Consider the following 27,774-nt stretch of genomic DNA (forward strand, 5'->3'; position numbering starts at 1 on the left):
AATTCTTATCTCACCTAATTATTGGGTCTGTGAGGCCTAGATACTCACAGCTGGGTTAATCATGCTTTAGAGTCTGTGTACCTGTAGAACTCTAGGACACAAATCATCCCTTCCTAAATTATGAATATAGATTTTGTCTGATAAATCACACTGTGGAGAGGTACCGTTTTCTTCAGTAATTATAAAAGGCTTCTAGCTCACCAGTACCTAACAAAATTTTTGTTTCCTAAAGTCAGACAATAGAAATCCAATCCATAATGTGTACAATTTTCAGCCCATTGCATAAATATAACAGCTTCTAATATTTACAGGTAGGAGAGGATATTGTTATTCCCAACTCATTAGTGATCAATGATTTTAAGTTATTTTTTAAAAATATTTTGCAGGAATAGAAATCAACAGATTAACTGATGCAAAAGCATTTAAATTAAAATACTAGGTTACTTGTTGGCATCACAGTGTACATCTTGGGTTGCAAATGGCTAGATTTCATTACCCTCCTTCTCTCTCCAGTATTTTAAGAAACTAAAATGCCTAGGGGACATTTCCAGTAGACAGATCAAGTTGATGTAGTCTCTTTTGTAGTAGTATTTTTATACATTAGTCTACTTAGTTTCTGCTTCAGGAGTAGCAATCACAGGATGATGGAAGGTGTGTGAAGATGAGCAGGGGTGGGTGCTGGGGCTCCAAACTCTCCAACCCCTAAATAAGAAAAAAAAAAAATCTAAAAATTAAAAAAAAATATTTAAAAATAAAAGGGGCAGTGGAAAAGCCATTGGTCAGCTACATCCTTCTTAAGTATGTGGAAGAGATGATAAGAAACAGCAATCCATTGATTACGATCCCCGTTTCTGTCTGCCATCAAATTTGTTTTGTGCACCTGTTTGTTTGTTTGCCAGCCTGTTTCTTCAAATTTGTGTCAAATTCTGGCTGCCTCTGGTTCAGGGACCCCTAAATCAGCTAAAGGAGTGTTTTAAAAAGCTGTATCTGACTCACACTGGCCTTCACTTTTAGAAAGCAGGGACCTGAATGCACCATTGTTTAATTGTAGTGTTGTGGTAAAACAGTCTAGGAGAATTCCCATGTCCTTATGCAGGCTTTCTCAGAGATGCAATTAAATATAATATTCTCATGTTCATGAAAAGCATTCTTACCTTGCTGATTTGAGGATACTGTACTTCTTAAAACAGAGCTTTAATCATAAAATGACATTTTCTGTAAAAATCCATCCTGAACTGATCTCATCATCCTCATGATCTCTTCTATTTACATTTACTATAATTAATACTTCAGCCAGCTTATTCCTGAGTTCATTATTATCCTTTCTGTCACAATCTCTGGTATTACTAGATCCTCACAGATATCTCTGTGTATTTTTGAGTTCTCTTTGTTAGTCTTCTCTTCCTAAACTTCATAGGGCAGGCCTGAATAACAGTCCTTCAGAAATAATCTCTTCAAACCTCTAAATTATGTCGATTGCCATCTGCTGTAATGCACTTTTGGTCTCAGCTGTGTCCTTCCTTTACAGTAATGTGATTAGTACAAGTGCATACAAGTTTCCAAATGTTGGTCTACCATTACCTCCACCAGGTGCCAGGAAAACGTTACACCTCTCATCCCAGTGCCTCTCTCAGGACTTCAGCATCACTGTGTTTAAGCCACAGTGTCTCCTCTGCTTTGTCTCTTGATGCAGCTCCTTCACCCAAGGATTTAAAAAAAAAAACAAAGCACTTTTATAGCCTTAATTAGCCCTATTTCTGTGCCTGCCTGTCATCACCTCTGTGAGATGACCACAGTGATTAGCAACATTAATAGTCTTATCTGAAGTAATTTATTCTAATTTCCTATATTGTTTCCCTGTGACAGGCTTTACAATAGCCTTAAATACAACTGGTCTAAAGTACAGCATTGTAGCTCAGACCTGGGAAATTTGTTTGAAGAAATCTTATTTCAAACTATGTGATTTAATTCTAAAACTGACTATACTACAACCTTTATTTCAACACTCTAGCCTGAGGCCTGTTGTCTTTAAGTATTCTTCTGTTTTTCTTTGTCCAACTTTACCATTTCCTTTCTCTCTAATACTCCATCTTTTCAGATTTTATTGGTTATTGTTCTGTGTAGCTGTGGAGCAATGTGGTTTGGGGTGTTTGCTTTATGAAACATTTTCTGCCATAGCAATGGAAACACCTTTGTTTGTGCACTTACTCTAATTTTAAGTACGTCCTGCATAATTACTCTGTTTCCTATCTCCAAGAGTCGAGGAGCAGGATGCACGTGTGAGAGTTGCTTCAGAGTAGTTAGAGACTGGAAATATTTACATTTTCCAATATGCATGTAACAGGATTTTCCCAGAAGCTTTTTTTCATTATTCTCACGCAAGGTCCATTTCATTCTGGTTCACTTAGGATATTTGCACAGCCAGATTATTTTCTACTATAAAGTTTATTTGCAATAGCTGTTAAAGACAGTGAAATGCCTAATTGTGTTGTATTGAAACAGATACCAGTAAGAGATACTAGATTTTAGGGTACTGGTTTTCTTGTCAATTATGAGATCTTTAAATAATCTCATCATGAAATGGTAATATTTTTTCAAATATTAAAGAAATATTGAACCCTTGTGTATGTGCATCTTCTGAAATACTCTCATCCATTCTTCCATTTCTTCCATTGTATTTCGTTCTTGAAGATGTCTAGCTTTAATGAGATTAAATGGGATTAGTTATTTAAATATAACTGTGATATCATCATACCTGTGTAGCAGGCTGGTGTATATTAAAGAACATGGTTCATAATTCTGGTTGCAAAACAAATGTAACAGTCATTAGCAGTATTTAACTCTAGCAGCGTAGAGCAGTGGGGAAAGCAGACAAGGGAGACGCTCTTAACTAAAACCTCCTTCTAGAAGACCAGCAACTGGCATTCTGTGCACTCTATTGTTTACTTTTGCTGTATTGCTTCATTTTCAGCTTTCCTGAAATGCAGTATTTCCAGCAAGAGAATGTAAGGAAAATTCTTACAGATGTTCTGTTCTGCTACGCCAGAGAAAATGAGCAGTTGCTTTATAAACAGGTAATGAAAGTACTGTACAGGTGGCATTCATTGACTCAACATTTTCTATATGGTTTGACAATAATGTAGCTCTGTTGTATCTGAAGTTGTATCATAATGCTGAAGTAATCAAAGAGCTACTTGTCAGCTGGTTGGTAAGTAAGCTCATTGAATAACATATGCTTTTTCCTCATAACACAGTACCTTAAGTTGTTTTCTTTAAGGTTGCTAAGTTTTCTAACTTTCAATTTCTTTATAAACATCTTTTTCTTTGTCATTGGTTAAGAAAGAAAAAAACAACAAAAGGCTTCCTCTGCTTAGGTAATGTAAGTACACAGCAAGATTTAAAATGGTACTGAATAAACAAAAAGCATAGTGACTTCTGAAATTTAGACAAAGTTTACTATTTTGAGTTTTATATAATATTTTAAGTTCTTCCCCAAAGGGTTAAAGCCATGCAGTATGTTAGAAAAAAGATCTTTATCTAACCTTGTAGCATCCAAGTACAATGCAGTTGACAAAATCCTCTTGAGTGAAGGACAAAGGTGCTACAAAATACCACTTTTACAGTTACTTGAAGGAGAGTCTGCTGAAACCATTTTTGATAAAATGGTAAGGAAAGCCTAAGTTGCATAAAAGTCTGCATCCACAGAGTTAGTAAGTTAATTAATTCAACATTTGTTCTGAAGGTTTTGAAGTAATTGTAAACACGATACTGTATTCATATAGTAAGACCAATATGCAGAATATCAACCAAAGTATATTTGTATTTGTTTCTTCACACAATTATCTGTAGGCTGAGTAGAGACTGACAAACGGAGGGGTACTCTGTGTGCACAAACAAAGGATAAACTGTAGAGGAACCAACTTTAGGCAGATAGAAAATTTGTCATGGCAAAAATACAGAGATTCAGTAAATATGAAGACTTTTTAAATCAATCTGTGCTTTCAAACATGGTCTGTGATCATGCTGTCCTCAAGCCAGGGAACAACAGGGTTGTTTCATGGAAACAAAGGGCATATGAGTTGAAGGAACATTTAGAGATTATATAAAAAATGGACTATATAGTTATCAAACATATGAAACATCTATCAACTGGTTGTTTCTCATGTTTGGCAGACAGTGAGCAAGGAATAGTCTTGCATAAGAACAATAAAAATGAGATCTAGGATCTGTATTTTGAAGAGTGCTGCTAAAAGAAATGCTTAACAGTATTCAGCCTTCCTCTGTCTAGTGAATATAGGCCAGAGCACTGATGATGGGAGAATGGAAGAGCACATTCCAGCTAATTTAGTCTATCATTTATTGAACAAGAAGTATTATTTTACTCTTTGATATGACTTAAAAGGTCTTAATTACCCTCTGCTCATATTTAAAATCCTCTTGATTCCTTACCAAGAAATAATACCTTTCTACATAGGGATGGAATATTTAGCCAGATCAAATTTAAAAAAAAAAAGCACTGTGTTTCATCACAAGCTGTTAAAGCTATTATTTTCTACTAGGTGACACCCCGTTTAACATAGACCATATTGTTAATAGTTATGGGATTTTATTGAATTAATGAGACTGTTATCATGTAGTAGAATGTCTTGCTGAGTTAATTGAAACTGCAGAGATTATATAAATGGTATTAATGAACTTTGACTGCCTGATGCCTCAGCTTTAATAAAGACTGCTTGGTGGGCTAAATGAACACAGGCAGATAAAAGAACAGGTTCAATTTTGTGAGCCTACAGGCTGTTGACAAAGAAAACTTCTTTACCTCTGTTTTGAACTAGTGTGCATCAATAGTATGGTAGTTCCAAGGAAGGGGTTACTACAAGATGAAGAGGAGAGGAAGTGCAGAAAGTTAAATGAATTTGGATAATGAAAAACTGTTGATTTAAGCTCTCGAAGCGTGTTCATTTTATCACCCAAGTCTTGCAATGCTCTGCCAAGTCCACAAAATAGTAAATGATTGTGGTTTTCCTCTCTTGTTGTGGGCATGTGTTACTGTTATTAGGAGCTTTACTTTTTCCTTAGCTCATTTTAAAAGGGTGGGTTTGTTTGGTTGCATGTCTTTAAAAATAATGCTCCTTTTAACTTATTAGTAAGATCCTCCTTTTTTGTCCCCATGCTCCTCTCTTGCTGGATAATGTTTTTTTCATGTCCATCATTACCCTTCTCTGAATTAGCTGAAAAGAAATAGTCTGTAGTCAACAGGATATGTTTTTTCCTTCTTTTATCAAATACCTTGCTAATAGTCAGTCTCCCAGATGTAGTGTTTTTACCAGACTCGTGCCCCACTTTCCATAATAATAATAATTTCCACTACAGCAAAGCCTAGCATATTTTTGAGAAAATAATGAAGGTTACCATTAATTCATTGTAGCAGATTATCTGCAAGTTGTTGTCTCCACAGTGACCTGAATACAAAGCCCAGATGAAGGAGCTTGTCTTCGTACACAGTTTCCATCATGGGGACTGGTCCTGTTGTCATCCATGAGAATTCCTCTGTCTCATTTGACCACATACAAAAGATACAATTGTCATTAGAATTATAAAACTTGGGCAGTGAATAAAGACTGATACTTCTGTCTGTCAGCATCTGTCCCTACCCAATGTTATCTTCCAAAATATTTGGAAAAAGTTATAGTTCCTTGAAAATTTACATACTTACAACATTCTGTTGAAACTGTTACATAGCATCAGCATACAGTATTACAAGAAGCAATCAATAATTTTTGTTTAATATGCATATATGCATGCAAGTTTTCTTTGTTGTAGGGTTTCTGAGACTTTTGGCCAGCATGAAGGAACATTTTATTTGATGAGGAAAAGTATATTTCTATCCCTAGTCTAATGGAGGAGAATGTTATGGAGCTGTATTACAGATTTTAAAGGCAGAATGTTCCCTGGGATCACTGAATTTTTAAATAGCAAGTCTAAATATAAAATCTAAAGAGAATAGTGTATTGTACTTAAGAATATGTAAAAGCTACTCTTAGAGTTCTTCTGTAAGACTGGTGACAAAATTCTGGTCCTAGTTGTACTGAAAGGATGAAAATTAAGCTAAATCACTGGGCTAACTATTGTTTGTTCATGATTTGATTGCCCTTAAAGAAGTCAATATAATTTTGAAATGCATTGATTCACTTGTCATTGTGAAAATGCTATAATTCTGGTTTTCTTTCTAAACCATAGACTGTATTATGAAATCAATATTTTGTTGTAGCTGGGAAGTGTCATAAAATTATCTGAGCTCTGTCAACTTATTTATTAACACTAAAGAGTTTTAGTAAACTGTAGCATTGAAAAAATATGTGTATGCATATTATACTTATAGCTTTTAGCTTTTCTTGCCAAGCTAAAAATCTCTAAACATTTGAAGTACTCTTGTAACTGAAAGATCAGAGGTATCTTTTTGAAATCCTGATATTTCATCATCTGTTTGTTTTGGTTTTGTTATATGTGGGCAGCCACATTATGATTCTATTTTATTATAGAGTTGATATATTATTACGTTGGAAGAATGTGTGATGTGCTTTTATCTTTTATAACTAATTCTTATTTTATGTCCTCTTTCTTTTTCTTCTGCTTATGTGTTTACAGCTTAGGTGGTAGTTTTTTTAGATAGTCAAGTTTTTTGGCATTTCCATTTCTCCTATTTCATGTTCAGTGTATCAGGGCGAATAAAAGATTAGACGCAGAACTGTTAATTAAGCAAGGGCGTATGTGTGAAAGTACAGTCCTGGTTATTTAAATATTTTTGCACTTATATATTGTCTAATCCTGGATCTTTCTCCTTTAATATGACCATAATATTTTAAGAAATCTAAACCTGAGGATTTGTAATCTAACCCATTTCTTGTCTTTTACATCAGCTTCTGAAATCACATGGCTATATTAGGTTTATTTTGTTTTTACTATCTGAATTTCTCTTTAGGCATCATCTTTTAAAGTTGTACCTAAAGGGTCAGAAATAGGAACATCCAAACTTCAGCCCTGCATTTGAGGCTCTAACAGTCATCTCAATCCTGAAGAAATTAAAATTAAAATTAAAATTAGATTTCCTAGGATTTGATGGCATACAGAGAGATCATCAAAACTCTTGTCCAAATTGTCAAAAATCCCAGCACACTGAAATAGTTAATGATGTAGAGAGGGCTTCCACATCTACCTCTCAGGTCAGTTCAGACCACTTAAGGAAAATCCCCATTACTTCCACTGAGAGTTCAAGGGTTTGGGTAGTTAATGGATCTGGTCAGTACAAATGAAGTTGATAAGTTAACTTACTGGTGTGGAACGCTCCTCAGATGCTGTGTGGAGTATCAGCTGATATACCAGCAAAGCAGCAGGCTAGCTCACATGCGTGTAACGCTTCCAGTGTTTGTGTCTGTCCATCACTGAGGGGGCTGGAAAAGCAAGTGCAGAGGCTTCTTGGTTTGGAGCTGCAACCATTAAAAGTAGAACTGCTCAGGGGACCCATCAACTGTCATCTGATTCCTGACAGCAACCTGAAATGTCAATGTGCATGATGGACGAGCGCCAGTGCTCCGTCTGCAGCAGGATAGATGAGATAATCTTCCTGGAACCCCTGTCTGCCCAGAGCACTTCCCTGAGTTGGGACTGAGGCTCCACTTGATATAGTTGCACCCTTGAACTGGAGCACTCCTGGCAGTGGGTTCTTCTTCCTACAGCTGAGCAAGGACTCCATCCAGAGCCAGGCCCAGCAGGGGTAGCCTGGGCACTTGGTGTCAAACACCTGCTGTAACTGGTGGTTTTGGGCAGAGGAGAGGAATTCCCTCCCCTTAAAGTGATCCATGTGTCCAGAGGCAGACAGACAGATCTCAATCCTTCATCCCACATCCCTTCCATCACCAAAGGGCTCCCTTCCCTTCTTTTGTACGGCTGACCCCTGCCCCAGCCTAGGGCTTTTGTAGCTCCTACCTGCTGTCCTAGTCCCAGTGCTGGGATCCTGGTGGCGATCTCCTGGGGGGCCCAGCCATGCTTCTAATGCCAGCCCAAGTCCTCAGCTGCCCACCCATTTTTGTGTTCTGATTCCTGCCTATCTCTACATTTTTTCTGTGTCTGAATATAGATTGCATATATAAGTAGCACTCTGCAGTACAACAGTACCAGGTCTTCTATGCATTGTGTTTAATGAATTTATTTTGAATATTGACATAACAAAAGAAAGAGAACAAAAAACCTCAAAAACTCATTTTAATTCTCAAGTCTTTAGAAATGAAAGTTTAATTTTCTTTCCCAAATAGCTACTCTTGTCTCCTTTGGAGCCTACTGTTACACTATTATCTATGGTTTTGGAATATTATAAAATACAAAATAATTTTACATTTTGTAATTTTTCTCTATTGCACATCTCTGTACTGTAGATCATTATTATAATTATCATAAATAAAATTCATATTTATGAACATAGATCTTGAAGTAAACTGCCAGGTGCAGGGTTGCCTACCATTGCCAATTTGTTGTGTGTTGTGTTAGAAAAAGGGAGACTAACTTGTTTCTCTATATTATAGAAGAATAAACACTTGAATTTAATCAGAATTTAAGATAAAAGCCATTGATTATGAAACCGTTCTGGTTAACAGTTTGAATAAATGTTCATGCTTTTAGTTAGTCTGCACCTAATATTGCTGTCTGCCTTATGCTGTGAATTAGGAACTATTATATGACTGGAAAATCTAAATATACTTTTGCTTTTCCTTTTACGTTTAGGGCATGCATGAACTTCTAGCTCCCATTGTCTTTATCCTACATTGTGACCACCAGGCTTTTTCGCATGCCAGTGAAGCTGCACAACCAAGGCAAGCATTGCATTTTATTTGTATAAAAATCCACTTTCTTTAAAAAATAAGTTGGCTGAGCCATAGCTTATAAATATGTGCTCCATAATTCTTTGTTTATAATTCATAAATTAGTATCAGAAATCATTTCATCCTTGTGCTTTGATGGGAATGTCCTTATTACATCTTTCCTACTACAGCTTCTGAGATTTAGACATTGGCCCCTTCACAGACATTGGCTGGTGAAAAAACAGGGACACAAGAAATCTAGGGAAAACCTTAATCTCAAGGCTTACGTGCCTACCTGCAGTTCCACCCCATCCTTATTGCCACAAGTGGTTTTGGTTTTGTCACTGCAGAGAGTAGACAGATTAGTGAGCTCCACTCGTAGGCTCTTTCCTCATATCTTAAAGGGGGAAATAATCGTTGAAGGCAAATTGTTGGGATTGATATTTCTTTCATCACCTGCAGTGTTGTAGCTGTGATACATAACTGTTCTTTGATTTGGTAGTAACATTATGTTTAGCTATTGATCCTCCATTTCATTCAAAAGTGTGTATGTGTGTATGCATGCATACAACAATCAAACTCATACGTATAAAATATTGTATCACATGGTTGTCTGCCTTTATTCTTGCCCCATATGTAAGGCTTTTGTTTTTATTAAAAAAGAAAAAAGAAACTAGTTTAATTCTTGTGATATTCAGGACATTTCATTTGGTTTTTTTGCACACTGGAGTCCAGCAGTGAATAAAACCTAATTTAATTATGTGTGCAGTATAATATAACCTCTGTAGATACCCCTCAACGTGACTGCCCAAAGGCAGTTAAGCATTAAGATGATTATTTACAAGTGTGTGTTTTTATTCAATGTCTGTCCTTAGATATCCTAAAATTACCTAGAAGATACTCTTCAGTGCTAAACAACTTAAAATAGCCATGTGTTATGTACAGCATTCTGTTCCATCCCCACTGAAAAAAGTAGAGCTAAGCAGCAAAGTAGATGGAAAAGAGGTGCTGTCACTGATTAATTGCTGTTAAAGTACAATAAAAATACAGGCTATTAAAACAAAATAAATTAATGTTTTGATACTGCATATTTGACCAGTAACCATTTTTTTTTTGTTGTTTGGGATAAACAGTGATAGATTGTGCAGCAATCAATTATTCTAGATCAAGCATATTCAAATAATACATTGTGACATTCAGTAATTTGTTATTTGGAATAATTAGATGGTTACTTCATTGTAGTGCAGACAAGGCAGCTAATTTGTTTTTGATCTTTATAAAAAGGAAAGACTTCATTTGTTCAATGGAGTTGCTCTTTTTAATTAAAAAGGCTAGTTTTCTCATTTGCACTTTATATGAAAGTTGGCTTATAAATACATAATAGTACATGCAGAACGCTGACCAAAAATAAACATTCACATTTGGATTGTTCACTGTTGCCTTTTTCAGTGAGGAAATGAAAGTTCTTTTGAATCCTGAATATCTGGAACATGATGCATAGTAAGTTTTAACAAGTTTCTTTACATTTAATTTGCTCTTATTTGTAATTGACACCATTATTTAACACCAAGTTTCTGGGCTGTTCCCTTCCAGTGCAATGTTCACACATCTTATGAAAACAGCAGAACACTGGTTTTCAACTTTTGAACATGACAGTCAGAAGGTAAATATTGCTTTAAAATGTATTTACTGTGTTTTTAAGCAAATGTGATTTTAATATGATTGATGTTATTTAAAGCTAACAAGACATCTCTTAACTTGGTTAAAGCAATCTCAAGTTTACAATCATCAAAGGTTCTTCAGAATTTGGTCATAAGCATTTATGGAATGTCTTCAGGTGAGAGTTCCTACCTGTTGAACAATCACGTGGTAATCAAAAGCCAAGTGTACAAGCACAGATTTTTCTGTATGTAACTGATGCCCTTGCATAGCATTTGAAAGAGTGCCTGTCATAGGCATGTCTCTGTGCTCAAAACCTGTGCAAATGTCATGGTATATAAATGCCTATAAGTAAAGTATTAACATAATATTTTCAGCTGATTATAATTTGCTGTGAAACCAAAACTTTAACCATAGACTTTCTGTCAAAAGTCAGGGTGTATCTTTCCCTGACATCATCATTCCATTTCCTTAATTTTTTCCTTCTTAACTTCAAGATATTCAAACAGAGGGGATGTCTGTGCCTTCAGCTCTCTTGTGTATCTGTACAGACACTACTGAATTTAGTATGTTGCTGCTTTTGTAAGAAAGCTTTTGCAGTGTTCTAAGTTTAGTTCTACAGAACTCTCCTTTGAGGGACCTTCTAGAGACCATCTAGTCCGTGCCCGAATTTTTTCATTCATAGCAGGAAGGACAATTCCCTCAGACGGTTGCTCAAGATTTCCTTTGACTATTTCTTTTATTTCTTTTCTTGTCTCTTTCCATCTTTATGTTTCTCTTTTTTTCTTTTTTTTTTAAATTCTGGAAAATCATTTGTATGATAGAGTGTATATATGGAGGCCCTAGCAAAATATTATTAACAGTGTTATGGGTATCGCCAAGACTTCCAGTGATTTATATCCTAAAAGAGTTGGCCTACAAACTTAGTTTTAGTTTGATTCACTTCAGAATTTTTCACATGAAACATGGGGAGAATATCAAGAGTTAGCAAAAACTTCATGAGAATTTTGTTGGTTCTGGATGTCCATATGTGTGCACCTAAATCTGCAGTTGCAAACTGTAATTAGGGAGTGCTAGTTTGAATGGTGGTTTTGTCAGTCTAATGAAGAAAAAGTTCACTGAAGACTCATGTAAAACCATCTATTTTATTTAAATATTTAAATTACTATATATTTTATCAGATATGGGGAATTGACATCTTAGCCTAAACTATCTACAGTTACAAATTCTTTGGATTTTTATATCATTTCAGTAGCCAAGTATAAAGCATATGAGATACAAATTCTATGAGGTTACTATATAACACTTTTATTTCAATAGCAAGGCTGTAAGATATGTTTCTCTGAGCAGAGCTTTTCAAAATACAGTATTATTCAAATGTATTTGTTCTTATTCCTGTGACAGAGGTGGTAAAGTCTGAGGTTGAATTTTATTCCAAGAAATAACTAGGTCTTCTTACAGATTTGCAGTGCTTGGGTAGAAGGTGAAAGTTTACATTGCTTTTTCCAGTCCTTTCATGGCATACAGAATTAACAGTGCAAAGAGAATAGTTTAATATCTAGTTGTTTGTTCTTTTTCTTTGCAAAGGTGTATAATCTTTAATAATCCTTTCTTGTACATATGCCTTTTACAATCATGACTTTGAGGGTTAGCTACATAGTAAAGTGTGAATCTTCACAAAGGAAGCAATGAAAGTGTGTGCTCTGAGAGACATGTTACATTTTACAACATCTAACAGTTGTTTCCATTACTCCCAATTGCCATTAGAGGAGCTTCTCCAGCTACTCCATTCCCTAGTGGTTAATGAGAGAAATCTGTCCTCAGTTTATACGTGTACTATGTCCTAGCCTATCTTTACTGCTGTAGCATTTGTTTCCTAAATGCATGAATATATAAATTGTATTAGTATCGACTACCAGCCATTCCAGCTCGTGTTGTGGTAGATAATGTTTTGTGACAGGACTTGATGACTCTGTTCCTAATACTTAGCAAAAGTTCTCAGCTGCATTTCACTGGTATTCATATTCAAACTGTTCTTAGGAGTAAATCTGGTGCTCTCCTATATACAGTATAGCACATTCTGAGCCATCCCTCATTTTTTCTTTTTATTGTGAACTGCATCCTTTTAGTATTGATCATTTATATTTCATGTTAGTAATAGATGACTTAACACATGCACTCAAATTTTTTGCAAGACCTGAAGGCTCACAAAAAGAAAATGGGTGTTTTCTCTCATGTGGCAAATAATTATGTAGTGAGTATGAGCAGGGACACAGTAATGTGCTGTCCTCTTGGCTTTAGGCACAGGCACTGTGAGTCATTTCTAGTTAAACATTCTGGCGGCTTGGTTTTATTAGTTTATTTGAGCATCTTTCTGTTTGGGCTGTTTGTTTCACACCAGCTATGTGATTTTTGGAGCAATTTCAGCTGACTAGAGGTATTGTCATTTTCTCAACCAAATTGCATGAGAGAAGACAACAGACATGACTTTGTTGTCAAGTCATCCACCAAGCTTCTTGATGAAGTAGGTGGAGTCCGGAGGCATGGACAGGCAAGGCTTTGTTGTTGGCTGCAGCTGCTTCCTCACAGATTCTGTCATGCCTTGAAGTTCTCTGTTAATAGGGTTAATTTCTGAGTTGCTGATAAACTGCATTTTGATGGGTGCCATTTACTTATCTTGTGCTTTTAGAAACAGCAAGCCAGCGTTTACTATTGGATGCACTTAGCCATGTTTGATAGTCAGTCAGTCTGACAGTCAGCAATGTGCCAGTGCTGCATTATGCCAAGGTGCACAAATGCTGCAAGTGACAAATAACTCCAATTTTGGCACAGAGGAAGCTTGCATTAGTTTTGATATTCACAATCTTTCGTCACTTGAGCCAGGGTTTAATAATCTGTCTTGTAATTTTATAAAGATGGCTTGAAACCCACAGACAACTAATGGTGTAAAGACTCAACTGAGTAATAGCCAGTCTTTTCATATTACAAGTTCAAATAAGCAGAGGGATTCTGATGTTGAGCTTTCCATATAAGGTTTTATGCCTGTAATAAAGAAAAGCTTAAAAACACAGGTCTTCTGAGTCATTTGAGTTATGAATGCATGAAGTGGTCAAGTCAAAGTTAAAGTCAATCTGAATAAAACACAATAAAGTTCATACCCCAGATGTGTGCCAAATGATAGAACATATACTGTCTATAAATACATAGAGTTACAGACTTTTATGATTGGTTTCAAAGATAAATCCATATGTTTATGAAAAAAATTAATATAGACTGACATTTAACATTAAGGCAATATTACTATCTCATGCTTTAAGAGTGGTATTCTGTATAGAAGGAGATTAATGGATACCTGTTTTCAGTATTTTGCATTCTTGTATATGACCAAGAAAATAGTGAAATGGGTCTGAAATTACAGGAAATAGCCATACAATGCAGAAATAAAATGCAGGGTACAAAAACTGACCAGCTTGGTAAGAAGGAATTTAATAGAATAATTTTAAAAATAAGGTAGGAGAAATATCCTTTCCCAATGTACCTGCAGCTGTGAAGACCTTCAGTATTTAACGAAGTAACAGCATTGCTTATTGGCCTCTAAGACACTGAATGTTTTGTTTTAAATTCCTGTTTGTTAGAATAGCAAAGATTTTGGATAAATACATGCCATGTCAGTGGGCTTTATTTGACAGTATGAGGGAGCTTTTGTCAAGTGATTTGCATGAGTATCTTAAATGAATATGTCTTGGTACCACTATACCATGGTTAAACTATCTCAATATAATAGACAGATCAGTCCCTTTGCTACAATTGCCATAGCAAAGCAACAATTAAGCAGATTTTAAGATACTATTTATAATCAATCATGTCCTTAAATAGAAATATATTACCTGAAGTCACTGCTAAACATCCTAGCATGTTTTCTGCAGTACAAAAGTAGTCATTAAGAAAAGGTACTTGAAGCAAAGAAGAACACAAAAAATAGACTTTTTGGTAGACATTATTATATGTTCACTGCCCATTTGAATGTTAAACCATGTTGTAAGTGATTTTGAAATAACCACAGAAAATGACATTGAGAATAGCTTTTACAACAAAAAGAAACTTTCTTTCTTATTGAATGTTAAAAGTAATGATATTTTCACAATATTGAAACAAGTGAATTTGTATTTAAACAATGTAAAATGCAGTGAAGTCTCCTGAAATTATTAACCCTTTGAGCTGGATAATGCTTCTCTATTTAGTGAGCAAAAGTGCAGAAAAACATCAACTGTTTTTCAAAGTGAAGCTTTTGGGTCAGAGGTCATAATGACAGATTTTAGCAAAGTCATTGCAAAATTCTTCTCCTACTGTTCCAATTTCCTCTGTTTTATAACCTTAACATTGTTCCTAACAGTTTAATTCTCTATTTCCCTGCCCCCCTGTCCTTCTCTTGATAGGTTTGACTTGTCCTTCTTTTTTATTCATTCTCCATTTTACATGTTTTCTAATCAATGTAGTTCATTACTTGATGCATTTCTTTCTAGAATTCTGTCTCTTTTTCAATAATACTTCACTCTTCTGCAATAAGAATGAATTTAAAGCAGTGTCATGTTCAAGGATGCTAATACTCCACTGGTTTTCACTTGATGTGTTTTGTGTTGTAGATCATGGCATAGTTTGCACAGCCCTCAGGTCCAACCAACTGCTGTCTCATTGTTCTATTTCTTTTTTCCTTTAAAAGTTTCTGATGCTTTATGAAAGCTGTGTAGGTTTTAAGGTAAAGCCACCAGATTTTCTGTGCAAGCCTGTTTAGAAAGGATTGTTTGAAAATAAGTTACTTCCTATTTGGTATGCAATTTATTGTCCTCTGAGGGCATATATTCTCTACTGAGTTACCATTCATCTGCTTTATTCTGGACTGACTCAGACTGCTGATATTAAAGCTAAAATAAAGCTGCCAACACTTTGTCAGAGCATGAGAAGTAAAGCATGCATGTAAAAATTGATGTGCAGAATGACAGGCACTCCTTGGCACTCCTGGGAAAGGGAATCCCACAATACCTTCTGCAGAATTGGATACTTGAGATTCGTCTTCTGCTGTAAAAGAAATGAGTTATTACTATGTTTATTTGAAATTTGAAAGCCAATGTTTACAGCAACCGAAATCTCCTGCATACGGTCCCTTTAGACAGTAAGGCTTAATGGGTTGTTCTTTTTTTCATCCTGTTTTCTGTGTGTCTGCAGGAGAAAGATGTGATGATAACACCTATGCCCTTTGCACGGCCACAGGATTTGGGGCCATCTATTGCTATTGTAGCAAAAGTAAATCAAATTCAGGATCATCTGCTGAAGAAACATGATATTGAACTGTACATGCATCTGAACCGACTGGAAATTGCTCCACAGATTTATGGACTGTAAGTGTTTGCATAGCATTATTTAATTTAATTCCTTGGGGGTTTTGTTTCACTGCATTAGGAAATTTTTCCCCTTAAATTTTGGATTAGGGGAATGGGACTAAAAAGAAGTACTTATCTCTTAGAACTGATTTGTTTTGCAGTGATGTAGCAGTAAATGCCACCCTACTGTTGCAGTTGTGACACTGGCATTTCCAGTGTGGATAATGTTCATTCAGCTATGCATTAGAGACCCTGATGAAGACTCCCATACTTTCTGAATCAAGTACAGAGTCTACCTGGAGCTCTCCTGTAAGAATACGTGGGATAATAGGACACAAAAAAACTATTAGCATTGAGTGGTTTATTTACTTAATTTTATCACCAATTTAGCATCAGTGAACTTTTCCCTATTGTGTTACGGGATTTTGGATGTTGGTAATACAGGGGAAGGGGCATGTTTAAAGTAAAGGCATGGGTATAATAAATTGTCTGTGTACAGAGTCAGCCCAGGTATTCCCTTTTCCATGAACCTGCTTCATATCCAGTCAGCTGGTTGTGTATTGTATACCCCCATTCCAAGGGGATTATTGGGCCAGGTGTGACTTTGGATGTGGCCTAATTCATGTGTTTGTGCAGCACTGAATCAAAACTATTTATAGCTGCTGTAGTCAGTCTGGGTCAACACAGGGTGTGCAATTTCAGTGAACCATGAGTAATGGTGAAATGACCATGGTTTTGAACAAGAATCTTGCCTTCATTGTCTGGAATTCTAGAGATTTGATTCATTTTGATCATTCCTTAAGGAGTTAGCAAGCCATATGTGCCGTTGCAGGGACAAAGAAAATGACACTTTTTTTTGTTTTGTTTTTGCAGTGATTTAAAGTAAGATTGGCTTTGCCTTAAATGAAAAAAACAAAAAAATTATTGGTGTGAATTTCCAAATGCAATTGTGGATTGTAATAACTCAATAGAAAATAGAGAAAGGGAAGGAAAAGGTGGCTGTAAATGTAAAGGTGGTGTAAATGTCAGGCCATAACTGCAATATTTAACACTAAAGTCTAATTCGATGTTACTGTAAAATGAAAAAGTGCTGCAACATAATATACTTTCAAGAGAAGAGTTGAGCTACTTATTAATAACTTACATTAAGAGGATAAACGTAATTCTACAAATCTTACTTAAATACACTTTATAGGTATGAGTTACCTATAGGGGAGGAAAAATAAGCCAAGTAAACTCAAGGTATTAAAAGTACAAAGAGGATTGTCCTGTTACAATCTTTTTTTGCATAGTGTATTTTCTTAATATCTTCACTAGTCTGGAAGAGAACACAAGCGTCCCTAATAAACTTCAGGGGTTGTAATGAATAAATAGGCTGTATAAAGAAAACAAAAATACGTTGTTTCATTTATGAAGACTTATGAAAACAAAGAGGGAAAAAAATAAGTTAAACTTCAGAAATTTGCAAACATATTTTGGGGCAAAAATAATTTGTAATGTAGGTATTCATGTTGGTCTAAGATTTTGCCTTTCAGTAAGAGAAATAATTGGAAGAAAAAATTATGCTTTAGCTCTAAACATAATATTATAATAACAGAAGAAAGATTCAGTCTGGTGTGGCATAAATAGAACTGAATCTGAATAAAGAAATTTACAGTTAAGAGAATGAATTATGAGAGAGAGCTTCAGGCTGACTATCAGGAAAACCTCACAAACAGGGAGCTGTTAGACTGTAAAATAATATATCAAAATTAACAAAGGAAAAACAATCGGAATGTTTTAAAACCAGGCTTTGAAAATCTCTCAGAAATGGGTGGTATACAGACAAGAGTCTGCATTGGCAGAAGAGGAAAGTAAGTTACCTCTGAGGTCATATCCTTCCTGCACGGATTTCTGATTTGATATAGACAGGAGAAAAAGAAAGGGAAAGGAGCATGACTATGTTGTATTATTCTCACCTTTAATGATGTCTGAACTCTTCAGAGTAGTAATTTCCAGTAGTGAGCCAACTGACAGTCTGAGATGATGTATCTTTTCCTGTATTTAACATTTCTTGAACTAGAAACAGCATTTCTTAAACGACATAGTTTATCAATAATTGCTTAACCTAATCAAACTGCAGAATTCATCTGAGTTTTTTATTGAAGTTTATTGTTTTGATGAAGGTTTACCAACAATAACTATTCATCTGTCAGCCTTAATACCACCCAAAAAATATACAAACAGTAGAAGGAAGACTGGGAACTTTGTTCAAAAGATATTATGGTGTTACTAGAGAACAGAATCAACATGAAAGGCCTGTATTTAGTAGCAATCTACCCTAACTTGCACAAGTTATAATGTTCACTTATTTTAAAATTCAGTGTTTTATACTTTGCATCCTTTTATAACCTTCTGGGGCAAGGCAAAAACAATTATTTGCATTTTCATACAGTTGATTCTATACTTCGATGTTTTTAAATGCTTTTTATTTTTCAAACAGTAGCGAGACTTGTTCTGCTGGGAGGTCAGGTACCCCAGCTGGTTGTACATTTCCATGTTCAGAAACTGTCCTTTACAATAAAACGTAAAAAATTAAATTATGCTTACCTGCTTATAAGACCAAGTTTAACAGGCATTTCATGTGTGGTACAACTCACTAATTTTGGTTGCAGTTTTGGAGTTTTAGCTCAAAGCAGTAGATTGCCTTCTCTTCCAGAGCACAGCAGTGGACAGACTTCGCATTCCCTGGCTGTCTCATTCCATTCCTGATTGGGAAGAGAACCCAGTTAGGCACAGCAAGGTATACTGGGTCCTGGCTATGCCGTACTTCCATGCTCTGGAAGTTCAAGTTGGTGTCACAGACAGCAGCAGCCTTAGCACAGGAATTTCTGTATCTGGAAATTTTGAGACTGCACTTTCATTCACTTGCAGTCAGCACTGCTTGTCCCTGTGATAATTATCCAGCTTCTATTAATATCAGCTGAAATGGAACCAGCAATACAGAGATAAAGGGTTTGTGCCTTATCATTCCTCAGTCTTCTTTCTTTGCCCTGTCTCTAGCCTGGACCCCAAGGTAATGTTTTGCAGAATAACACTGTTTCACTCTGGTGGTGGTACTGTGAATAGTCTAACCAAACTATAATAATTATCTAATCATATCTAATTTTTTACTTTGTAAAGTCAAGTACAAGAATGGTTTGAAAATAAAATGGAATTGATTACATTAATAGTTCAGTGACATGCTCCCTGATAATAAACCTTTCTCTAAATAAAAAGAAAAGATTGCTAGGATTGAACATAAAGATTGGATATTCCAAAGGGTTGACAGGTTAAATATTCAGTTTAATTTTAAAATTAGAAGAGTTAACAATAATTAATGTCCTAGATTAATTGGTACTCTGATGTTAATTTCTTTGACCCTTACATCTAATTCATGTTAAAATACAAAGTATTGCAAAATGAGACTGCATTTTCTGCAGTTGCCAGTGTTTGCAGGGACAAATTAGGCAGGTTAGGCTCTCAGCTTGAGAAAAGACAGGATTTGAGGAACGTTTTCATGTACCTGAATTTTAGGACATTATCTTCCATTTAAAGGAATTTGTAGTAGGCAACTTCTTTTACATTTCACTGAAAAGATGAATCAATTGGAAAGGTCCCATATAATATTATTACCACTTTATTTTATGCACTGAAGTTGAATTATATTGCACCAAATGAATTTCTCATGGAACTGCATACAATAAGTACAGCCAGATCATGTAAATATATATTATACAGTTGTACAGAAGTAATACACAGAGAGATAATGACAAGGCATAAGGATAAAAAGCTTTATTCAAGAACAAAAATTAAACATTGGCATAAACTCACCAGCTTCTGCATCATGATGCACACTGATGGCAGTATTCTACCGGTAAAGCAAACTCTTCCTAAGCACATACCACCAGACAATAAAGCACGTGCAGAAGTGAGGGTAAATATTTCACAGTGGCTTTAGCTCAGTACCAAAAGGGCCCTCTCAGGACCCAGAAGGGCGGCGATGGCTGTGCCTCGCTGCCGCTCTGCCCTGCTGCCATCACTCAGAGGCGCTGCCCACTGCCGCTCGAGAGGTGCTCAGGCTGTGGGCGGCTACCGCGGCACTTCAGGAGGAAAGCCCATCTCAGGCAGCAAATAAAGAAATACCAAACAAAAGAGAAGGGTGCAAACTAAGTTGCAGGGGAACTAGACACGAGTGTAGATCTGAAGATGGCATTGGAAAGGTTATGTTACAGTAAAGTCAACAGCAGATGTGCTGTTCCACTATTACTATTCTTACTTGCTTTGCTGTGAGCACTGCTGTGGGGCATGCACCTGTTTTAGTTTCTTGCCCGTGCCATTATGGTACCAGGCAGTATTCTTTTGCGCAATCAGATTGGTCTCTGGAGGGAGAATTTAAAGGATTTTACTTGTGTACTAAAGGAACATAAATCATATTCATTGTATCTGAAAAAAAAATTTTAAAAAATCCCACAAGTTATCAGAATAAGAAATCTTTATGACCTACAGAAAAAGTAGATCAAAGATCTGTCTTGCTAAGGAGAACTTTAAAGATCATGCAGGGTGTCTGAGTCTGTTTTGAATTCTCACACCAAAAGAAAATGAGATAATATATGACATGGTCCAAACCCATTACATTTCCTCTATAGCTTTTAATCCAGTGTCATCAATCAATTGGACAGCAATTACAATGAAAGCAACTTTGAGCTATTGTGCACGCAGTAGAGGAACCACCAAAATCTGGCCTTGCTATTAAAAGGCAAGTATCTGCCAGTGACTATCTAGAAATGGGTAAGACTAAGCAAATGCATAGTCTTTCTAAAAAAAGCAATAATTCTCATTTGAATGTCCAGGACCAAATTAATCATGAACTTAGTATCTGGAACTGCTGTTGGTTTCCAGTACTTATTTTCTGTTTGAATTAAACAAAGCATTATATATAAAACAGATTTTAATGGACTATAGATCCCAGCTTGTCTCTCCATAGAGGACTTGTTGAGGATTTAGTGCCAGATGACCAGGCCTTTCTAATGTTAGTGTCCGGTGTTGGTCCCACAAATTACAAGATACATTCTACTGGGTTTTTAGATAGAGCTTTTAGGGACTGACTTAGGCATCATTATTATAACTTTAGGCACATTATTATAAATTCTATCGTGAGCATTGAAAAAAGTACTGTGAGAGGAAACCTTTCTAAGTTAGCTGATGGAAACATCTGAATTTACTTTAAAAAGCTCCCATGTATTTTGATGGAGACAGGGATTGCCTCAGCTACTGCTGCCGTACCAATTGTACTGCAATGGTTTACAAATTCAAATTATTTCCTCTTTGCAAATAAATGAGGACAATTTTTGAAGATCAGGGTAGGTATCTTAGGCAGCAAGCAAATCCTGCTTAACTCTAAAAGCTGCTTTTCTTCTGTTTTGAAGTAAGTCTACTCACCCTTTTGTGTTATTAAATGATAGATATCTGTTCTTCATTGTTGAGTTCCTCAAAAAGCTTTCTAGTTCATTGATTAAAAAAAATGTATATTTCATTTTGTGCTGCTTCTCATTGTGTATTAGGTAAAAAATTACAGTATGATGAACTTGTGATTTTATTCTTTTTTCCCACCTGTCTCAAATAGTGTTTTAGTTTTACCTCTGACTTTAAGATTTTAACATGTAAATAATGTAAAAGACCACTCTATAAACAGAATGAAGGATTGGTTGAGGTGTCAAAAGTGTTTGTCAGAGTTTTACTCTCCTGCTGCATAATTATGTGCTGAGACGATAATGAGTAGTAGTGGATGTCTGTGAGGATGGAATGCAGATTTGTCATTTTGTTGCTCCTTGATGCAGGTGATGTGCTTCCCATATGAAGTACAGGGAGTTATCTTCATGTGGGAAGGAAACAAGCAAGAAAGCTTCCATTTTGACTTTTGTTGCATACCCTGAACAGAAAAAACCTAGTACAATTAAACATAAATAGGCTTAGAGACCACTGTATTTGAATAGAATTAGTATCTTAAACCTGTGATGAATTTGGTAGGGATATAGACAGGTGCTTGGAAGGCTATCTTTATTTTTTACTTATTTAGAAGTAGCTGTTGACTATAAAAGCAGAACAACATATAGAGACGTTCAACTCCAGAATGGAATTTAAGGTGCCATATATTAAGTATTTACCTCCCCTTTACTTTCTTTATACTTAAATCTCATCAGGTGTTCAGGTTAACCAGGTACTGTTTAATTTAGTGCATCATTTTTTTTCTTTCAATGACATGGAACTTTCTAGAAAACTCTTCTTGGAAATTGGTACAAAAACGTCAGTAAGTAGGTCAAGTAAGTGTTGCAGAAAGTAATTATCTCAGTATATGCCTGGAAAATGAAACTGTGCTAACATGCCCATGCTGACATGATGTTAGGAGGCAAAATACAGCGCTTTGGACTTAAGCATTTGCTAGTAACCAACACATTTCCTGTGGAATCAAGTCCTGTGGATAACTCATGTTTTGGCTAACCAGTTCTTCATCCTCACTGCTTATTCTTACCGAGTCTTTATGAATCGAGTTAGTATGGGCATACAATCACATGTGACTAGCGACTCCTTAATTTTCCTGTGAAGATATACCTTCAGAAATTATAATGAAGTATTGAAAAGAGCCATGTTCACCATCCAGAAGGGAGAGATCATCCTGTCATCAGTCCTTTAGATAATAGTCAATATCCAAAAGTTGTCTGAAGGCTAATAGAAACATCACAAAATCTTCTGTGTCATCTTAATGCACTTAAAAAAGACACAAAGTAGACCCTCTGCTAGACTCCAACAAGACCAATAGTAAGGGATAGTAAACACAATTTAATGCATAAATTGCAAAATTTTGAAGTTATACCAAACTGGGATCTAGTGGGTAATGCAGCTAAGAAAATTTTGTTTGAAATCTTGAAACAGATCAGCATGAAATACTTAAATGCATAATGTTAGCATATTGGAAGCAGAGGTAAATCTCATTTAAAAAAAGCTAAGGTTTTAATACTTAGTAATTATTCCATGTCAGAACAAATTAGGCCATTTTGGAATTGCATTTGAGAAAAAAGCAATTGGTGGTGAACTGCCTTGAGGTGTGGAATGTCAACTTTAGGGATAGCACAGTCTTCAGTCTGAGTCTCCCTTAGCCCAGGAGGACATGTTAATCATCTGGCTCTTCAGGGTCATTTTCATCTGAGTTCTTCATTTTAGCAGAAAATTATATCCTGAAACCACAATTCATCACTAATGAAAATGTTGTTGAAAATTAGTGAAATAGTAATTCTGTAGGATTATGACCAGTCTGCATTTTCTCTAAAAGCATCTGATTGCCCAGTAGAATGCAGCTAATTGGGAAAATGAAAGGCAGTATAGTGTCAGCATTGGGAAGAATGCTTCCTTTTTGGGTTTTCTCCCCACCAAAGTAATAATTCACCAGGTAGTCATCACTCTGCTTCTACTTCAGATACCAAGATTAGTTCTTGGATAGCCATTTCTACCCTAAAGTGCTCTCCCTGCCCTTCAGTCTAACGAGGTGTTAAAGACTCAGGTGAGGGGTTTGTGCAAGGGAGGGGGAAAAGGTGGGAAATCCTACAGACAACCTATATAATTCACCTTACATGTTCTGAATTTTCTCTGGCAGTTGTTTCATTAGGAGTTCTTGAGTTAGAAGATACATAACAGAGTTGGAAGTCCATGCAACAGTAAAAGATCTTGCCCTGAAAATGATGCAACAGTCTGTCCTAATTTTTAAAATGGGTGAGCTGGATAGTAGTTCTCCGTGACCCTGTGAACCTCTTTCCAACATCTTAGAGTTGTAGAAGCCTCATCAATAAAAAAAAAATCTTGTTCCAAATAGATGCATGCCTTGAGTATCTTTTCTGGTTCTGATGTGGTTTTGAGCAAGAATTTTTAAAAGTACCCTATGAAATATTAAAGCAAGCCATCCGTATCCAAAGAATAAAATCCATTAACACAGATCACAGGAATAGGTTGCTCAAGAGTAGTGCTGTTAATTAGGGTGCACAATTTTGTGTAACTTTTGCATATTGTATGAATTCGCAATATTTTAGTCTAGGTAAAGCATGAAAAATTATGTTTGAGAAACATTTCTAAGAATAGAATTATATCACCAAACTAATGCTGTAAAAATGGGGAGAATATTTCATCACACCTCATACTGAATGTAATGGCAAGGGACCTTAAAGGGTTAAAGTACATAACTTAGCAGGAGGACTCCACAGATTTTGGCAAGAAGAGAAAATCTGTGCACAGCATTGCAAAATAGAATTGTCTAGTGAAAAAGAACAAAAGCAGTCAAGAGTAGGAGCTTGTTTCCAATACATTGAAATCAATGAACGACTCATACTTGAATCTTTACAGAAAGACAAGGGTGCTGCCCTTCTATGTTCTTTCTCTGACAACACTCAGCATAGCATTTGCAGCTCGGTATTGACTGCCAGTGATGACTCCTTGAACTTCCAGATAGCACTGTTTCTAAGGAAAAAAGACCATGGATGCACCTAGACTTTGTTATTCACTGTGGAATGTATTGATAGCAGAACAGCAATTCTTCCCAAATTTCAGAGAAGCAAAATGGCATCACCCAATATAACATCAGCATGAGAAGTCCATGAGAGAGCATTGCATTTCACAGACCTTTATACTGTCATCTGCCACTTCTAATGATCTGTTTTTCTTTACTTCTTAGCACCTTTTTTGAAATTAGGACTGTGGTTAGCATGCTTCCTTTGATTACCTTTTTGTACATTTTTTTGTCTGAAAGAGTCCAGTACAATGATCTTTGAATGCCGTAGAAGTAATATCTTTTGCTCTTGATACTGAGAAAGTGGAGAGAGAAAAGAAATTTCATCTTTTCTGGTTTTTAAGCTCACAACATAATATAATGCAGAAAATATGAGATAATGAAACTCCTGCAGCTTCTGACTGCCGGTACTCCTACCAATAATGCTTTCAGGTATTTATTCACAGAAGTGGGGAAGTTAGTAAACAATATTTTCATACTTTGGATAAATCTATACACATACCCACGTGTGCATGTAGCAGCAGAACTGTGTGTAACATGTAACATATATTTCATGTTATGAAATATCTTTACAGTGTTTAACTCAAAATTCCACAAATCTAAACAAAGTCTTTAATTGTTTACAGCATACATCAGTGAATGTTGTGTGAGCTGTTAGAGTCTAAGCTTGGGCCTTGCAGTTTATTCTATTTCTAAGAAGTACATGTAGGAATGATGTGAAAAATCAGTAATATCAGCTTCAGGGAGGTTTTTTACTGATGCAAATACAGTTAGCTAGAAGTGTATGGGACATTTTGAATCAATGAATTCTCATTGTCTTACTTATCTATGAGAGAAATCATAAAAGAATAATGTCAACAGAAGAAAATAGCCCTCGCAGAAAACTTACAACATAATAACGTGCTTAATATCTAGAAACATTAATGATGATGTTATATTTGTATAGACTGAGCGGTAGAAAAGATAATGGCACCTCTGACTTTAGAAATTCATATATTAGTATTAATGGTTTGACATTCAACTTATTGAAAAACTGTTTAAAATAATTGAAATAGGTTTAATTCTCCTTTTCCTTATTTCAATAATTGTAATCAGAAAAACCTTTTTAATGGTGTATTCCCAAATCCGGCTGAAGTTCGTAGTTAGACATCCTGCTTTAATGTACATCTGAGCTCTGGGGCTCTCATGCTGAAACACATTCCCTGATTTATCTTCTGTCTAAACTATTTCTTACATTATGACTCTGTGGTGCAGCCTTTGATATTCCCTGTGACATCATGAGACAGCTGTGTTACATTGTGTTTAAGCAGTACTAAACCTTTAAACTTTAAACGAATATTTTTCTTCTCAGAGGTATAAATAGAATATGTAATAAGCATCTGTGGGATATGCAATTAATGTCACTTGTGAGGAAAGGCCTTCATGATGCACTTGGGTTTTGGCACTCTTAAATTATGAGCTCTTTACTACACTCATGGGATAAATTCCATATCCCCCAGATGCTTATTATGTATCTTCCATCTCCCTTAATTCCTATTAGCTGGATTAGTAGTTGTTGTGATGTTGAGGTTTATGGTAATTTAACTGGGATGGTTCTCAGTGATCAATAAATAAACTTCAAAAGTTTAGCAATTTTTATTTTCTAGCAATTCCAGTGTGTATAGATGTAACAGTTTACACTAAGTGCTAGTTGGATATACCAGAAACTTTACTTACTGTAAATCTGTACATACTGGTCTATCCCTTACCTAAATTTCAAAAAAACAAGCAAATTTATAAAAGCAAAATATTTCAATAGCAAAAGATGAGCTGAATTGCAATGTTGTGGTGTGACTAATATTACCTTCAACACCCACAAATGTTAAAAAAAATAGTTTACATAGAGAATAAATATTTTTTGCTAAATGACGATATTATTAATGTTCTAGTCACAGTCATTATCTGGAGAGTTTGTCAAACTGGTACAGAATGGCCTAGATTAGTTGTCAGCTCAGGAGCAAATAAGATTTTTAAAAGACTCAATAAAGTCCAGTGATTAATTGCTATATATTCTGATTCATGCCTATCCCATTTTATCTAATTTAATAAAAGTCTAAAATGATGATTAATCCTTTCACATCAGCAGTTGCTGGTACATCCATTACATGTCCAATCTGAATTCCTCTGCCAAGGAGTTAACTACTATTTTGAACTTGGTGTGAAAAATATCATTATAAATTTCATTAACCTGATCATCAAATTTAAAAAAGTCAACTCGTAAAATCCATTACTACATATCATGCATCGAAGATTAAAAACTGGTCCTTAGTGGGCAGGAATAGCCAGGATTTAATTCCCACAGCATATGTTTAAAGTGCTCATATGACATTATTGTATCTGTAATTATCAGAATTTTATGTTTATTAACCCAAGTGAATTAAGAATCTTGTTTTGCGTAGAATTTAGCATGCATGTTAAATTGACCATTAATTCAGAGTTTATCAATGTATATATATTTACCACAAATTTAAAGATACGTGTTTAACATATTGTAATCATTTTAGCTTTTAGAGCATTGCCTTCCTTCAATTTTTCCTTCTCAGACACAATAATTTATTTTTCAGTGCTTCCAGTTGGCTGTCTTGGTGTGGATCCCCATGGGTGACAGTGATATAAATTTTACTTCAAGTAGTCCTTCTGTGGGAAACTTGGAATATTCCACATTAGCACTACGTCTCAACCATAACTATAACTATGTCCTCCTCTACACTAAGGTGTTTTTTTCCCATCCATGGTCTGATCCAAGAGACACCTCTCCATGCTGTATGGTAAACGTGCCTCAGCCCAGATATACCCACAAAGTCTTGCAGATTCAGGGTGGGTTTGACATTTATTTTTGTGAGGGTTGCTCAAGTTGGAAATTCACTAAGTGCATGAAAAATATGCATCAGGAGAGCTCAGAGAAGCTGAATTCCCCCATCTTGGTGCTGGAGCAAGGCATGGAGTACCGGCAGTTTCCTTAGGAAATGGCAAGCCCCACCCTAGCCAGTGCCCCAGCATACCCCACCTAACCTGTGCCCAAGGGGTAAATGCTTTTAGAGCAGTGTATGGAATGCACCACAGGAAAAAAACCAGAAAGTATTTGGGACAGACAGCTGTTCTCTGGTTTGTTTTTCACTTGTGGCTGCAAGCTGCGGACTCTCAGCAGAAGGATGGAAGACACATGGTTTGAGAAAATAGGAGCTGTGGGGGTTTTGCCAAACCAAAACCATCACTATTATATTTTTTTGTTTTATTTTCTTTATTGGAAAAAACCAATGAGAATGCCCCT

General features: G+C 35.7%; 1 protein-coding gene across 8 annotated transcripts in view; it reads left to right on the forward strand.

The window, feature by feature from the left end:
* Positions 1–27,774, forward strand: part of TBC1D5 (TBC1 domain family member 5) — a 315,390-nt gene that overhangs the window by 179,887 nt on the left and 107,729 nt on the right. For all 8 annotated transcript variants that reach the window (XM_088054565.1, XM_088054556.1, XM_014248648.2 and 5 more), the window contains 5 exons: positions 2,972–3,074; positions 8,779–8,867; positions 10,305–10,355; positions 10,449–10,518; positions 15,738–15,910. In XM_088054565.1, the coding sequence (XP_087910691.1) occupies positions 2,972–3,074; positions 8,779–8,867; positions 10,305–10,355; positions 10,449–10,518; positions 15,738–15,910 (486 nt within the window). The remainder of the gene's footprint in view (positions 1–2,971; positions 3,075–8,778; positions 8,868–10,304; positions 10,356–10,448; positions 10,519–15,737; positions 15,911–27,774) is intronic.

This window comes from Pseudopodoces humilis, chromosome 1 (assembly GCF_049639895.1).
Source record: "Pseudopodoces humilis isolate 2021_Gansu_Grassland_sample_001 chromosome 1, ASM4963989v1, whole genome shotgun sequence".
Classification (NCBI taxonomy): Eukaryota; Metazoa; Chordata; class Aves; order Passeriformes; family Paridae; genus Pseudopodoces; species Pseudopodoces humilis.